The sequence below is a fragment of the Colletotrichum acutatum genome (assembly GCF_030867785.1).
Source record: "Colletotrichum acutatum strain CBS 112980 chromosome Unknown BDZ83scaffold_18, whole genome shotgun sequence".
In the NCBI taxonomy this organism is placed as follows: domain Eukaryota; kingdom Fungi; phylum Ascomycota; class Sordariomycetes; order Glomerellales; family Glomerellaceae; genus Colletotrichum; species Colletotrichum acutatum.
Window position 1 is genome coordinate 383,369 of NW_026849012.1, and position 15,799 is coordinate 399,167.

At 53.1% G+C, this 15,799-nt stretch overlaps 4 protein-coding genes across 4 annotated transcripts; 2 read left to right on the forward strand and 2 right to left on the reverse strand.

The window, feature by feature from the left end:
• Nucleotides 1-1,044: 1,044 nt before the first annotated feature.
• On the forward strand, nucleotides 1,045-2,192 carry BDZ83DRAFT_140656 (uncharacterized protein). The gene is made up of 4 exons (XM_060501279.1): nucleotides 1,045-1,673; nucleotides 1,737-1,830; nucleotides 1,881-2,088; nucleotides 2,147-2,192. Exons 1-4 carry the CDS (start codon nucleotides 1,173-1,175, stop codon nucleotides 2,151-2,153), a joined length of 810 nt encoding a protein of 269 aa, XP_060368380.1. The 5' UTR covers nucleotides 1,045-1,172; the 3' UTR covers nucleotides 2,154-2,192.
• A 2,071-nt stretch (nucleotides 2,193-4,263) lies between these two features.
• Nucleotides 4,264-6,315, forward strand: BDZ83DRAFT_648886 (uncharacterized protein; the record flags this gene model as incomplete). The annotated part of the gene is made up of 3 exons (XM_060510230.1): nucleotides 4,264-5,162; nucleotides 5,223-5,397; nucleotides 5,458-6,315. The coding sequence occupies 3 exons, from the start codon at nucleotides 4,264-4,266 to the stop codon at nucleotides 6,313-6,315; spliced, it is 1,932 nt and encodes a 643-aa protein (XP_060368381.1).
• A 1,044-nt stretch (nucleotides 6,316-7,359) lies between these two features.
• On the reverse strand, nucleotides 7,360-9,985 carry BDZ83DRAFT_570809 (potassium uptake protein; the record flags this gene model as incomplete). Its single annotated transcript, XM_060504341.1, has 4 exons — nucleotides 7,360-9,243; nucleotides 9,309-9,495; nucleotides 9,555-9,602; nucleotides 9,675-9,985. The coding sequence occupies 4 exons, from the start codon at nucleotides 9,983-9,985 to the stop codon at nucleotides 7,360-7,362; spliced, it is 2,430 nt and encodes an 809-aa protein (XP_060368382.1).
• A 3,376-nt stretch (nucleotides 9,986-13,361) lies between these two features.
• On the reverse strand, nucleotides 13,362-14,730 carry BDZ83DRAFT_570916 (branched-chain amino acid aminotransferase; the record flags this gene model as incomplete). Its single annotated transcript, XM_060504353.1, has 3 exons — nucleotides 13,362-13,727; nucleotides 13,799-14,562; nucleotides 14,661-14,730. 3 exons carry the CDS (start codon nucleotides 14,728-14,730, stop codon nucleotides 13,362-13,364), a joined length of 1,200 nt encoding a protein of 399 aa, XP_060368383.1.
• Nucleotides 14,731-15,799: the final 1,069 nt, after the last annotated feature.

Genomic DNA, 15,799 nt, shown 5'->3' on the forward strand with positions numbered 1-15,799 from the left:
TCCGCCTCAAAATTCCAGAGGTTTCAATGCATACCTGAGTGAAAGTGCCATCTGGGCAAGCCGCGCACTGACACGTAATGTTTGCAGTGTGCCCATCACAGACATTGGAACCATGTTCCAGCTTCGTGCATCGTACATCGTGCATCCAAGGTGATTGCTGGGAAGACGGTGCATCGCGGTGTTGTACCTCTTCTTCGACTCTTTGGGTGGCAGCCTGGTCATCTGCAGTCGGCAACAAAGAGCAAAATCATTGGGCGCCAGTGGCTGCAGAGACTTAGCGTCTACTGGGCGTCTTGAGTAACACCGTTTGCAGTACAGAGTTCAGAGAGGCATGACGCCCAAGGACGCAGACGATGACAACTGATGCGCCCATCTGTGCATGGCCAGATATGGCTTCTGCAGAGAACAAGTCTGGATTTGGCGCATGTACCTACGAATGCTGTGGATGATATTCCGTGGGAATGGTGTTGAAGTTGTAAGTAGCGGCATGAGAAGAGCGAAGAACAGGCAGCAAAGGGAATAAAACGTCTTGCTACAATTGAGACTCGGGCGAAACAGTCTGCAGGGCCACTCGAGTGCCAAGATGCGGCCCGGCCGGGGACGAGTGCAGTGTGGGTGGCTCTGATGCAAAGACGGTCGAAGAACCATCTCATTATTTGCTTGTTCTTGTTCTGGCCGGCCGCCGTTCTTTTCGATAACCGAAACTTCAGCAAACTTCATCGAGGGAAGGGGAGCGGTGGCCATTGCCTTTGTTATCGACGGGCCTGGATTGGCTCTCCTAGTGCCGCTTTTCTCTCATGTCAAAGTCTCAGTCTCGAGGTTCCCTGTATTTGGGTCTGTAAGCGGGCATCCGTACCAAAACTCGAGTGACAAACTGCGTCCGGCGACATTTGGAGACGTTCCCAAGGATCCTTAAGATGACCGGTCCCTGCCGCCGTGGTTATTAGCGCTCGCCTTCCCGCTCCTTCCCCTCCATTTAGCCATTTCCCGCCCTCCCTTTTCCCCAGTCCAGTCCCGTCCATTCCCGTCCAGACTCCAGACTTCCAGCCCACCGCTGTACCGCTGCACCGCATCCCTCCCGAGTCGCTCCTTCCCGACGCTGTGGAATTGGGATCAGCCCTTGCCTCCCTATCCAATTGGACTGCACCTTCCTGCAAACCGACCTGCATTGGATGCACCTGCCTCCACGGCTTTTGTCGGCCCACAACCGGTACAAAGTACATCGAGAAAAAAAGGAAGGAAGTAGAAAAAAAAAAAAGAGAGGGAAACCACTTCCCCGGTCGTTCCACTCCTCCCGGATTCGCCAATCGACCACGAAAATTTCGGCAATTTCCAATCTTTTCTGCCCCATCTCGCGAACCCCTCCATGCCCCTCTCTCCTCCGCAAACTGCCCGCCGACATCGACACCGATCTCCGAAAACCATTGAGAAACAGGGACATGCTCGATACACTCAAGATGAGCGAGACGCAATTGACCTTTGGTCGGACTGACGACTACATCTTCATCTCCAAGCCCAAAAAGGGCATCGCGTATGTTGAGGCCCGTTTCAAGGATGACAAAGGTGTACGTTTTGCCCGCAATGCTCATTTTCACGAGCTTTTCCCCCAAAATTCGTCGGACAATTGCTTACGACAAGAACAGCTTGCGCACACAGACAAGGGATGCCAACTAGTATGTTCTGTTTTCTGATATGAATCTCATTGATCTCATTGTCCATCGTCTAACCTGACCCAGCTTCTCTCCAAGCTTGAAAGAGAATGGAGCGCACCCAAACTCAAGGATGACACTGTCATCTCACTTGAGGCTGACCTCTTGAAGGAGCCAGTTTGTGAGTTTCTCATCATTTCTCTCAAGCTGCAACGCTGACCATATCATCAGTCCACAAGGAGATTCCAAGTGATATGTTCCACTCCCTTCGCGTGGTTGAGTTCCAGGGCCTGGATCCCTCTACTCGTGTGGTCTCTATTCGCGACGTTGCTATCAAAGTCAACCTTTACGGATGCACTCCAGAATCACCGTCCGAGTCGGATGATGAGCTAGTGGACATCCTTCCAAGCGCCACTAAAGTCGATGGCATCTGGGAACTGTAAGAATACCTCTTTCGACTTTGATATAATCATTGCTGACATTGGGACCTCCTGTAGATGCTGAATCTGATCACATTGTAGCTTGGTCACCGACCATGATACTACGTTCCAAATCATGCGATGGGGACTCGACTGCCTCATTTATTTCCATTCATTGGGACTCGGTACTTTAGTCGATCTTTCTCGGCGACGTCTCGCACCGCCGTGCTGCTCACTAGGGGACCTCCGAGGTCCGGAAGAGCGCTCGGCCGAGAACGCCGAACACCTCATCATCAGCCACCAGTACCGGTGATGTTGTGAGCATCGATTGACACGGCGAACCTGATGACGTCGAGTCACGAGTGTGCATGACCTATTTGTGTGGACCATGAAGGCTCGTTCAAGGGCGCGCCTCGGTGTCTCGGTCAATGCTACATGTAGTATGATCGACACTGCTCGACGACAATCTCAGCCCACGATTTTACATCACATCGACGCTATTGAGGCGTCAGAAATCAGAACATTGGCATGAGACTTCGAGGCATCAAATTGCGAAGACAGATGGCCGACGAAGTTTGTGCAACGCCAGCTTTCTGTTAGCTTAGATGCAACGTAGCTCTCGTTGACGATGTTGCCACAGAGCCCGATATGACTGATTACGCAGCACCCCGCGAGTCTCGGATGCAATCAATCTCGAAAGAGAGGTGCTCCAAACAATGCCGACGGAGAAGCCTGTTAGCTTGACTACAGAGGGAAGCATGCGGTCGTCACTGGGAATTGAGGCTCGCTGATCAAGGTTGAAGATCTACAGACGTGGCGAGAAACGTCAGATGACCGATAAAATGCATTGGGGTCTTCCGATATTCAGTGGGTATGTGATATAACCAGTGAATATTGACAGTGGCCGATATGATTAGATGAATTAAAGGAGGAATTCTCGATCCCAGTATTTTCGTCTTCGCCTTGCCATCTACTCAAGTAACAACTCCCGCATTGTGATGAATCTTCCCTGAGCAGTCCCTTGGGGGCGGATGTTTGAGATCTAGGGTCTGTCTCGTCGCATTCATCCAGGGTCACTGCCCAGCCGAGACCTTTGTCTCGGCCAAGCATCCAAACTGCAGTGTTCAGAAATTCCCTACTGTGCTAGTGGCTTCAGCCGCCGCGTGCCGTCCCTTACTGGTACATGATCAATCACCTTGATGTTACTCGTATAAGGGGTCCAGGCCATTCATGGCCTCAGCTTCACCGAGAGACTCGAACGAGATGCTTTTGCTTTTCGTTCTGTGGCTTGCGTATGTCAGTCGGTGAAGTTCTTGGCCAGCTCCCCCGCACTTGATCTGGACGCCAAGCTGAAAGTTCTAGGAACTCTCGCTTTTGTTGTGTCTTAGAATATGATCCGAAAGCGGCATCGATCAATAACGGGCGGGAATGGGCGGGTTGCAGCTATCGTTGGCACATGCCTACCGTCGAGAGATCTTCAAACAGCACATATCAATTTGTTCTCAGCTCTTCGCTGAAGCCCTTCTAAAGGTTCGGTTCTCGTAGATACTATTGAAAAAGTATGATGAGCGATTAGAATCTGAATCCTTCACTGCATCAGGATCTTGTCCTACCTAGGCTTTGGAGCAGTCATGTTCAGTAAGGACGCATATGCAGCACCAAACAGACTGTCAACAAAGGCCAGGAGAGCTTCTCATGAAGCTCTAGAGATCTGCGGTATTGGGCCAATCGCAGTGCCCCTCCGAGCTCCCGAATGTCTCATTCGCAACAGACTTGCCCATTCCCAACGTTTGCAGGGCACAGCTATCAGCCGGTGCTAGGCAAGCCTCAAAATATCATCCAGAAGCGGGCTCCTCCATCCGAGATTCGAATGCGCTTCTTCCAATGCCCATGAAGGTGGCCAGGTCCCAGATTGCAACATCTCGGTTTCTGCCCAACAGAACATCAGGAATTGACACTTCATCAGCTCTGTCTCGCTCGCTTCAGCTTTCAGGTAGCCACTGGGACCTTGTTCAGCTACAGCAGCCATCGAACGAAAGCGTGCGTAGTAGCAATTGCGACAACAAACTCCAAGAAGAGAGACGCTGACGGTAGAAGCCATCTCGCATTGTGTTCTAGGCTTTGGAAAACTCGCATAAATTGCAGGAAAAAGAACAACTCTCAAGGCTTTCCTCTTTCACATCACAAACTATAAGATGTTCAGTCTCATCCTACGAATCCTCTCACTTCCTCTCATCCCATTCAGAAGATATTTACCTCCCTCTCCACCATCCCCACTGCCTCAACCCAGAAATCCTCCAAAGGATAACAACAATCCCTCTCTCTCTTCCTCTCCGAGTCCTACTCCTGCTCCGCTAGTCAAATCCACCGTCATGTACGTCTATCTCGGAAAGCTCGACTGGAAGCCGTACGGCCAGGACGAGACCTTTGTCATCACCCTGCCCAACGGTCCCGCCCGCGCCGGTGACCCTGCCTACCTCTTCTCGCAGTGGACCAAGGACGCTCGCGGCGCACAGAAGGCCAACTGGTTCCTCAACCTCGTCGTCGACAAGGTCTCCAAGACGGCCAGCGGCGACGATGTCTTCACGCTCAAGAACTCGCACTACTACTCCTGGGAGATCACCACCCAGAAGGTCTATGGCGAGCTCAAGGTCACCATGTCGAACCCCAATAAGGAAAAGAGCACCATGACTTTCAACCGTATCTGGAAGTCCGAGTCTCAGACCCCCTCCGGCTCGCTTCGCATCTGGACCGGCAAGATCAACTGGCCCAACTATGCTACCAACGAGATGGCTACCTTCATCGTTCCCGAGGGCTTCGGCAAGGATAAGCCTGTTTTGGCTGTCTGGCAGTGGACCAAGAATGGTGAAGGAAAGCCAAAGAACCCCAACGTCCACGTCGCCAAGCAGTCTATCCTTTCTAGCCCCGACAAGACTGTCAAGTTCGAGTACAACTCCTTCTATCATGTGACCTGCACCTGGCAGCAGAGCACCGAGAGACTTGCTGTCCACATGAAGGGAAGTGGCATCGAGAGCAATGTCAGCCAAGAGATTGGTGATTTCGCTCTTGCTGTCCACCTGGATCGTCACTCTCAGTTAGTAAACTATTGTGCCTTGATGTGGATATAGCTGACCATCTAAAACAGCGACTTCAGCCCCCCTGAGTCCGCCCCTAACAAGGCTGAGGTCGAGCTCCGACTTCCTCAGGCCCAACCATCGTTGTCTCGCATTCAGGCGCCGATGCCATTCCCCAAAGGACTGGTTGACACCTTGACTCACGCCCAGGCTTTCATCGACCAAGCTGGCTACCTTGCGAAGTATGCTGAGCAGGTATGTTCCCGAGACGTCAATTCAATTGATCCTCGCACATGGTATACTAATAGCCAATAGCGCTTCGCTGCCCTCGATACCGACCTCCACGCCCGCGATCACCAGCTCACGGCCGCCGAGACCCAGGTCCGCGAGCTCTTGAGGAGCAGAGATATCCTGCTCCAGAGAGAGAGAGAACAGCAGGAAGAGGCTGCTCTCCTCAAGAAACTGCTCCAGAAGGAACAAGTGACAGTTCACGACCTCGAAAAGGAGATTGCTAAGCTTCGTAAGAAGATTAGGGATGGAGACAAGCATGATGAGGATGACCACCGAGTGATGGAGGAGCTGCGGGATGCGAGAATCCAACTCAAGAGACAGCTGGACCAGGCCGAGGCCTCCTACGATAAGGCAAAGGCTCGTATTCAAGGGCTTACCGAGGAGATCCAAAAGTTGGAGGCCAAGATCTTCCTTCTCCAGTCTGAACTCGATGTTCTTCGGAAGCGCAACGAAGCACTCACCACAGACAAGAAGGCGCTTACTCAGGCGAATGAGAAGCTTGTATCTGACGCGAAGGCCCTGCAAGACAAGGTTCAGGAGCTGACAAACGCGGATGAGGAAGCAAAATCCAACATCGCAAGGTTGAAGAAGGAAGTTCTCGACACAGAGGACGAGAAGCAAGCGGCTTTGGATAAGGGCATTGAAAAGGATAGACTTCTCCTTGCTGCGCAGGAGGAGAATCGTCGCATCGAGAGGTTGCGTACCACTGAGCGCAAGGAGCTTCTCCAAGCCGAAGGGTTCAGGAACCACTACTGGGACATCTTGAACAAGCAGAAGCTTACCCACCTGATCACGATGAAGAAGGAGACGCCACCTCAGGTTGCCCAGAAAAAGGGATGTCCAGGAATAGGATTGTCCAGGAATAAGACTGTCCAGGAATAGGATCGTCCAGAAATATTCAGATTGTCCAGAATTAGTATTTTCATAGCTTCGACCTCAAAATCAAATTTCTCATTTGTCGACATATTCAGCTTCCCAGAGAATTTTGCTCAAATAAACATATCTTTCATTGAGGCGCGAGGTTATAAGAGCCTACGTATACACTTCATACCGCATTTCCCCTTCTAGGTCTGTGGTTGTATAATCGCACTCCAATTCTCATTTACCACTTGAACTGCATGACGTTGCCGTCTAGGGGGACAGCGAATGTGAATTGGAGGCGGAGTAAGATTCTGCGACAGGTACAAGCTACCTCATTTTTCACGTGGATCTATGTGTGCTGGATTGCCACATGTAGACATGCAGGAAAGACGTAGACGTTCGTGAGATGATGACCTCTCTACCTACGTAAAGCTGACCACATGCAAACACGCACAGCGTTTCGGAAGACACGTTTTACGGAAGACTGCGGTCAATAATGCGAAGGGCAAAGCAGTGCACAATAGTTCACATCAGATCTTCATACCCTGAATGACATTTTATGCTCTAGTCACTTGATACTAATCCCATTGTTAACATGAAGATAACATGCTCAGTGGGCTCGCCATAGCTTAATTCATTATCCACATACTCGAATTCCCCATGGGATTAGATACTGGATCCAACGAAAGGATGGACTAAGTTGAATTTTAGATAGTGGATATTGTTCTCATGAAGGGACGCCATCTGTCCTCAAGGCGATGTCTCAAGTACAGTATCCGCAGCTAGCAAGACCACATAAGCTCACAGAACAGAAGCCTACCTCTGAATGATCTATATGGTTAGGATAAGTACCTGCCGACGCACAATTTCCGAATGACCGCTGAGACTGCGAAGAAGAATGATGTATGAGATCAGCCACAGCTGCAATTGTGGTGTTCGGGGGAAAGGTTCAGTTCGAATTAAACTACGAAACCAACATATTCCAGCACAGCACCGCCATCTAATCCCAACCACCCAAAACCCCTCGACATAACATCATTATGTTCTTGTGTGTATGTATAACTCTTAAATCTCCTTGACAAACCCAACCTCAACAACCCTATCCATCGCCAACCTCAGGTTCGCAATCTTGGCTCGGGTATTATCCCGAATCCACAAGAACGTACCCAAGGTGAAGCGACGGAGAATACTCGTCCCCGTCCGGATGTGCATCTGACCCTTACCGACGATATATAACACCTTTTGCGAGTAAGCACGATCCAGCTTTGCCAGCTCCGCCGCAACTTTCTCGTCTCGCAACTCCACGGGGCCCTCCGTGTCCTCCCACGAGGCGTCCGTCGTCGTCTCTCCGCATGCGGTGGCCGCCTTGCTGGCCGCCTGCCGCACGACAAACTTACGCACCTGCTCATAAATCAACGCGCCGAGATCGGGACTGACAACTTCATCCATGAAGCCGTGGCGCACGACGAGGCGATAGCACCCCGCCAGATTTGCGAACCGTGAGATGTGGTAGCGCTCTGAACCAGGAACGGTGGGGACCTCGACGGGGTGAAGATGGAAGAATACCGCCACATCGGGAAGGGCACCGAGCTTGGAGGCAAAGTGCGTGAAAACACTAGGCGTCTGCATGCCCGTCTTGTCGAAGAAGATACCGAAGCCGCTGACGGGTGAAAGCACATCGCCGCCCCAACGCTGCGTGAGCGCAAGCATACCCTCCTTGTTCTTGGTGACGAGCGTGCTGGGCTGGAATCGGTCCTCGGCCTCGGCGCGCCACTGGTTCTCCTTACCGAAGCGCCAGAGGAGGAACATGCCTGCCATGAGAGCCGAGATGAGCAGCGTGAACCAGGCGCCGTCGGGGACCTTGTTGAGCGCCGAGGAGAGGTAGAGGCCATCGAGGGTGGCGAACATGAGGGCCGGGAGGGCGATGAGCCAGACTGGCAGGCGCCAGACGAGGATGGCAACGAGGGTGACCATGAGGGTGTCGAAGAAGGTGACGAAGATGACGCAGACGCCGTAAGCGTGGCCCAAACTGGTCGTGTTGTTGTAGACTGCCGTGACGAGGATGGTGCCGAGCATGAGGAGCCAGTTGAGGAGGGGCACGTAGACCTGGCCGTGGAAGGTGGAGGAGGTGTGGACGACCTTCATCTGAGGGCAGTAGGAGAGCTTCATAATTTGGCTGGAGAGCTGGAAGGTTGCCGTGATGATGGCTTGCGAGGCGACGATGGCGGCGAGCACGGCTAGGATCAAGCTCGGGTAGAGCATGCCGGGGGGCACGGTGTTGAAGAAGGGGTTGGTGTACTTCTCCGGCATGAGGGCGAGGTGGGCGGCCTGTCCGCTGTAGGCGAGGATCAGGCAGGGGTATGTCCAGAGCAGCCAGCTCATCTGCACGGCGCGCATGCTGAAGGCACCGAGGTCGGCGAAGAGGGCTTCGACACCGGTGAAGCAGAGGAGAACGCCGCCGAGCATCCTCCATCCCTCCGTCTTCTTTTCCATAAAGAAGTGGATCGCGTAGTAGGGGCTGAAAGCCTTGAGGACGGTGTAGTCGTATTTCACGAGGTTGTAGATGCCAAACGCACCGTTGAAGCCGAGCCAGATGATGACGATAGGCGCAAAGGTGGTGGCGAGCTTGGTGGTGCCGAGGGGTTGGATCAGGAAGAGCAAGACGAGGATACCGCAGGTCGTGCCGACGATGGTGGAGGTGCTGATATCGGGTTTGACGACGGAGAGACCCTGGATGGCGCCGAGAACGGACTGCGCGGGAGTGAGGATACCATCGGCGATGACCATGGAGACGGCGAGGACGCCGATGGTCTTGAGGAAGCCTCGTGTGAACTTGCTCTTTTCAATGGCGGAACGGATGCCGCGGGTGACGGGGCGGACGTCTTGAGTGTTGTGGCGTTCGATGCGCACTGTCGCTTCTTCGCGGGGATCAAAGTTTGTGATGTTGGCCTTTCTGGTGTTACAATACGTACGTGAAAGGGGAGTGTGAAGTCTTGGAGGTTGATTCGACTTACAAATCGGGTCAAGAGGGAGTAGCACGAAAAGGTACCACCCTCGCCCTCGTTATCGGCGTGTAAGACGATGAGGACATATTTGACTGTAACCATGAGAGTGAGGGACCAGATGATGAGAGAGAGAACCTGGGTGAGATCGTTCTTGGTGGGAAGATCCGTGAAGGTGGACGAGTATACGTAGAGAGGACTAGGCCGTTGTCAGCAAAAGAACAAAGCTTCTGTACACGTTTTCTGATCAAAACTTACCTCGTTCCAATATCGCCGTAGATGACACCAATAGATTGATACGCAAGCCTTTCAAACTCCGTCAGCACATGAATTTCCTCAAACCTGACAGATGGAGCGCATCACGGCCAAACAACATACCACATCAAGGTCGTGCCAGTGAAAACCTGCTTCTTCCTCCCATCATCACGACGCCAATCATCGCCACCATCATCAGCCTCGGCTTTCGATTCCCTCGTAATAGCGCGCGAGAGGCGGTTCGAAGCAACGCGGTTCAGGTCGCGGCTCGAGTAGATGCCGCCGGCGATGCCGGAGCTGGAGCCTCCATCAGGACCGGGGCGCGGAAACGTAGACCACTCGTCGATGGTCGAACCGGACTTGTGCTTCTCGAGCTTGTCTTCGATTGTGATTCTAGGAGCGCTCGGGGTCGTTGGGGTGCCTTGGGCGTCCATGCCAGGCTGGTATTCTATTTGAAGGGGTGGAAAGGTTGAGAATGGGAAAAGGAGAGGGAAAGAGAATGCGCCGGCGTAAAGCACAGCGAGTGGGAGATGAGACCTAACAAAATAGCAGGATCCTTGAGGCAGAGGATATCTAGCAAAGTGGTAAAAGGGGGACGTCACAAGAACCAATACACGGTAAGATCTCCTGGCTGAAGGCTGAGAGGGCGGGACTCGACTTCTTTAAGCCCCGGGAATTTGGAATGACAGGGTCTCGATGTTTTTGGGTTGCCCTACCCTAATCTCAGGATTGAAATCTTTGTCTCAAAAGGTAAAAGACAAAGACGGCAAAGTTGGTTGAAGGAAGGGGAGAGAGTGGGGGTGCCATGAGGGATCTTGGTTCATCTTGCCCATCTCGGGGACCCTCGAAGAGAGTTACAGAGAGCCAGGCCAGCATGGCGGTCAAGGCTAGCCCGGCTAGTGTAACGGGAATTTCGATGCATCCTTGATGAAGCGGCCCTAGTACCGACGCGGCCTCTACTTTTTGTCAATTAGCCCCGGAGAGCAAAAGCTACCGGGCCCATATTAGCATCAAGGAACGACTGGGCGGTCGACAACGACGGCCATCCCCGGGGGTGGCATTGCAGATTCCAGCCCACTTGTCCCCCTTCCCACCCTTCTTGACGTTGCCCACCTCGGGGCCTACTTGTGAGATCCCATGTGGCATGTGGCGTGCAGGTTTCCCATCTGCACATATGCACGGGCTTATCTGTGAACAGACGGGGATGTCCCTCCTCCTTCGGGTGCTTATGAGAAAGAGTTTGATGACAGAAACAAGACTGTCACAAGCTTTCTAGATAATCGTGGTTGGCCTTCGGAAGCGGAGCGGCTATGACTATACTAGGTGCTCTTCCTTCGGCTCTGGGGTTGGATGGGCTCGTGTCGTGTACTTCAGGCAAAGTGCGGCAAGGTGTGCCGGGTGGGAGGAAGGCCGGACGATGCAGGTGAGGGAACGAGCGCCCGCTGCTATGTGTGTGCCGACATGCTGTAGGTAGGCTGTATCCATAAAGTGGTGATGATGAATGTTTTTTCCGCGAGACTGCGTGCGAGGAGGGAGACCGAGTGGAGGGGCCCGTTGGCAGGGGTAGCTTGCGTAAAGGTAGGGGTAAAGGCGGCTCTCTTCCAGTAAAGAGATGGTGGGAGGGCACGCAGTACCCAGAGTCTTTGACTCCTTTGAGACTAAAGTAAGAATGCGGTATTCGCGGGGCCCGTAACCATAGTTGAGTTGGTGGTGTCCATTTGTACAATGCCATCGAGGCGGCTTCGGCAGCTTGGGCGGCCAAAGGATGAGGCTCGAAACTTTTGGCTTTCTATGGCAGAAAACGGGCCACACTCGCAAGAATGATGACGGCGTCTCAGTTCCTCTCTCTAGCAAAGCTTGTTGAAGGTGGGATGCCGCTGGCCATGTTGTCTCTTGCTAAACGTCTCTAGCGCGTTTTCAGCTCTCGACGTCTACACCCTCTCGTGAAGCTAGGTCTGTCTGAGTTGTTGGTTTTCTCTGCCAGTCTGACCTGATGTCGCTGCACGTGCCAGTGATCCAATATGCTGCCAAGCCCTGACTACAGCGAGTCTGTGAGACCAGTCACCAAGGGGATGAATCCTTGGCCCTTTACTTCTTCCCTCCAAACAACTAGAGCCAAATTGCGGGCGTAGGGGAAATTGATGTTGACGATGTGGTCCGTGGATGGATGGGGGGCATCCAGGAAAGGGAATACCCAAAGAGGGATGGGATCTGTCAGACTGTGGCCGGGCTCTGCTCTTCAACTTTGAAGCAGCAACATAATGCCTCACCATGTCCATAGTCCAACTCTGGCAGGTTTGCGCCGGATGCCGGTCTTTGCCGTACCTAGGTAGATGGTCCGGGCTGTGCACACTGTAGAGCATGACTAGGCGGTGATGGGTAGAATGACAGACCTCGGGAGGCTGGAGTGAGAGAAGAGAGACGGGGCAAGACAAGTTGGAGGGAAGAAGGGCGTCGGGAGGCAGCCCGAGCTAAGATGCTAGGTTCTAACATAGTAGTAGGTACTCCGTATGTATCCATAGTAATAATTGAATGCAGACAAAGAAGAGGGAGGTGGGAGGCGGGAGGTGAAGGATGCAAGCGACACGCCCGTAGCTACCCCTGCCATCCCCGGAGGGTTTCTGCGGGGACGTGCAAAACAAGTGGACCCTCTCGAGAATAAAGTGGACCACATGTACGGAGTACCTACGGAGGCGCGAACGGGTATCTGGACCCACCAGGCCGTGTTTGGTTTGTTTAGAGCTGCTAAGCTTCTGCTAGCGCCCGCCAAGCGCACCGCATCCATTTCCTTAACAATTTCCAAGAGGTCGGCTATCCGCCCTAAGAAAAGGCGACTTTGGTCATGACAATCTCATCTAACAACAAAAAAGCCTCATCTTTGAGTCTCTCCGTCAAACTTTTTGGCGTGAGGGAATTTTTGGGCAAACATGGTCCCATTGGACCGCCAAGACATTGCTCACTTTGGTTCGCCAAGACTTTTTCGTCTCTCCTCCCACTCTCTGGAGTCTCTGGTCTGTTTATGTGTAGACGGCTAGTTGTTTGCATAGCCACACGGGATACTCGATACAGCTGCCGTGCCCATCACCTTTTCCAGGTTTCTTTTGCCTTCCCATCCCATTAGTAGACTGGTCAATAGACGATCAACAGAGCTGACTTGCCCATGTTGATGACAAGTGACAGATTGATCCAATTTACGCACGCGTGTCGCGCCTGGCACGGACTCTGGCGATGCTGGTGAGATTGCATCGCATGCCTGACCGTCCCAGATTGTTGGAATCAAGCCAGGGTGAACATTGGTCTGTGACACCCGTGATGCCATGGTCCATCGAGGATGAAGACACCTAGGTATCTCTGCGTTGATCTCTCTTCTCTCCGTGACCTAGCTAGGGCAATGTCCGATGTTACATGGGACTCGCGACATCTTGCTTGAACCACAACCTGTCGCATCTGTCAACCCAAAACTCAATCTTTCTTCGGGACTCACTAATAGAGTAGCCCGTCAGGTTCTAAGTAGCCCGCCTTGCATCGCGCCGACACCATGGTACACCGCTCAAGCCAAACAAGCGTGACATGATGCGTATCATTTCCACGACCGGTCCGGCAGTCCGTACACCTGGTTCCAATCAATACTCTATTTCATTTTGTCGCTTTTTGTGCTTTTAACTGATTTACTCCACTCCAACCAAGCCCTTCCCGAGACAAATGTACGCCACAGAAACTATGCCAGTCTAGACAAGTCCAGGCGACGACAATGTCGTATCACAAACATGACTGAGCGTTCCAATATCCTGTTCCCTAGAACGGAACACCCTAATCCATCTGATCAACAGTCTGCGCAGACCCATTCGTCTTTGCCTCGCCCACAACCGCCGTGCCGTCCGCCTCGCTGACGACAAAGTTCCAGCCAAACTCGTCCTTGAGCTTGCCGAGCTGAATAGCCTGCAGCGTCGACAGCAGCTTCAAGCAGATGTCGCCCGCCTCTTCCTGGCTCTCGGGAATGAACGTCACCGTCTCTTCGCCCGCCTTGGCGCTGCTGACGCGCTCCTGCGAGCTGCCGGCGAGAGACTGAGGGGAGGAGGCGTCGACGCGCCGCGTGATGGAACGGATGGGCACCAGGGCTGCTGCCGTGCCGGCTGCCATGACCTCGGTGAAGGTGGGGAGTTCGCTGTACTTGATCTGTTTGTGCGTTCTTGATTAGCATAATTCCCTGAATTGTCCGAAGAAAGGTATAGATGCTCAAGACATACCACTCGCTTCTCGACCGCCCAGCCGAAGCTACGGCCAATATCCTGGATACTGGCGCTCGTCACACTGTCAATAACGCACTTGGAATCCGGCACGACGAGAGTAATCTTGTCGCCCTCCTTCTTGGCACCAATGAAACCACTTGTGCTAAACTCGTCAATCTCCTCGTGCTTGACACTGTCGAGATGCAGCGTGATCCCGTATCCCTCGCTCCTCGCGCGGTCGCTGAAGCGCAGCACGGGCGCGTAGTTTCCGCCCACCTTGGCGTGTCCGGTACCGTTCGGCGCAGCGCGGTCAAAGTCGTCGAGAATCAGCGCGTTGACAGGGTGGCTGCCATGGTAGACGCCCGTGGGGATGACAAACACGGCGAAAACGTACTCCTCGGGCGGGCTGAGGCCCAGCTGGGCGGAGGAGCCGTAGAGCTGGGGGCGGATGTACATGGCGGCGCCGGTCTCGTGAGGTGGGACGTAGCCGGCGTTGAGGGAGACGGCGGCTTTCACGGCGGCGACGAAGAGGTCTTCAGGGACGCGGGGCATGGAGGCGACGTCGGCGGAGTGCTGGAGGCGTTTTGCATTCTTGTCGGCGCGGAAGATGTTGATTTGCTTGTCACCCGGGGCGCGGAAGGCCTTGAGGCCTTCGTATGCTTGTTGGCCGTAGTTGAGGGCGGGTGCCATGCCGTGAATGCGCATGAAGGGGTCGGCGACGAACTTGAGGGGGGTCCATTTTCCGGTCGTGACGGAGTAGGTGGACTCGATGTGGCCGTTGACTGTAGTTGACGACGTTAGTCCGTGGTTCTTTGACGAAGACGAGCGTTGCAAGAGAGGAGGGGTTGAAGGAGTGGCAGCATTCGGAGGAAGCTCTCACCTTCGCGGATCTTGAAGCCAACATTGGACCAGTCAATGGTGTTAACTGGAGGGGGTGGGAAGGCAGCCATTGTGAGTATCGTGTGTGGTTGAAACCGAGGATCGTAGGTTCGCGGACCGTTGAGTCTGTTGATGTTCGGGACTCGCGGAGGGGTGGATGGCGGGGTGACTCTTAAGTCAATTGGATTTAACAATTCGATGTGGTTCGATGCTAACGAAAACCAATATCCACTATGGATCTCACGTAATGGCCTCCGTAAAGCTGGTTTCAATACAATTCAATAGAAGATTGATCGTGGAGGGGAAATTGGGTCAGGAGTCATATTTCGTGATTTGCTTGGGCAGAGTTCAAACTTTTGGAGGGGCGCCGATCTCGGGACTGCGGGGTGACCGCCTCCGTCGTGCGTCTGCCCCTTTTAGTGTGTCGTGATTGGCTAATGGCTTACTGAGATGGCGGGGCACCCCCTGGCGTAGCCTCCGTCTGCCGGAGGGCCGCATCTGCCACACGCGAGGGGCCGATGGGATGGTGGTAGCCAACATTTGACAGCTTAACGGTAGGTAGACTATTCGTGATTAAGTAGGTAATGTAGGATCCATCCAGTTGGTGTGATGTCATCCCTTTAGTCTTGCACACGCGACAGCTGCAGAAGAAACGGTCGAGGGCACGTGTACATCAGATGAACTCTGGCGGTGTTGAGGGGAATGCCTTGGGGTCTCCTTGGTGTCCAAGTATGATGCATGCATGTTGTGTCAAGTATATCGAGACATTTCTGCAGTTCCAATTGGAGAGGCTTCTCAAGTCTATTCAAGTTGCTGTCAACTCATAGAGTAGACCCAGATATTCATGATCCAAGATATAGGTCTCAGACGGGGGAAGGCATATCGATCGGAACGGCCCGGTTGGTAACTTTCACGTGGGCCTCTTACTATGTGTGTCTTGTGGATTCTCAAGTTCGAAACGCCACAATGTGTGGAATTTCAGAAACGTCTATAGTGAACCTCATCTTCCTAGCTTCGAGGGAGTTATCTGTAGTTTCCATGGGTTGTCGAGGGCAATGTTCACATTTAGCAAGGTCAAATGGATGTTCTTATTCGAAGTAGGGTGTATAATACTTAAGGCAGTGTCTTGAAGAAATGCAG

Coding starts and splice junctions, on each gene's coding strand:
- BDZ83DRAFT_140656 (XM_060501279.1), top strand. CDS start 1,173: ATGCACCTGCCTCCACGGCTTTTGTCGGCCCACAACCGGTACAAAGTA. Junction 1,674..1,736: donor CAGACAAGGGATGCCAACTA/GTATGTTCTGTT, acceptor AACCTGACCCAG/CTTCTCTCCAAGCTTGAAAG. Junction 1,831..1,880: donor CCTCTTGAAGGAGCCAGTTT/GTGAGTTTCTCA, acceptor CCATATCATCAG/TCCACAAGGAGATTCCAAGT.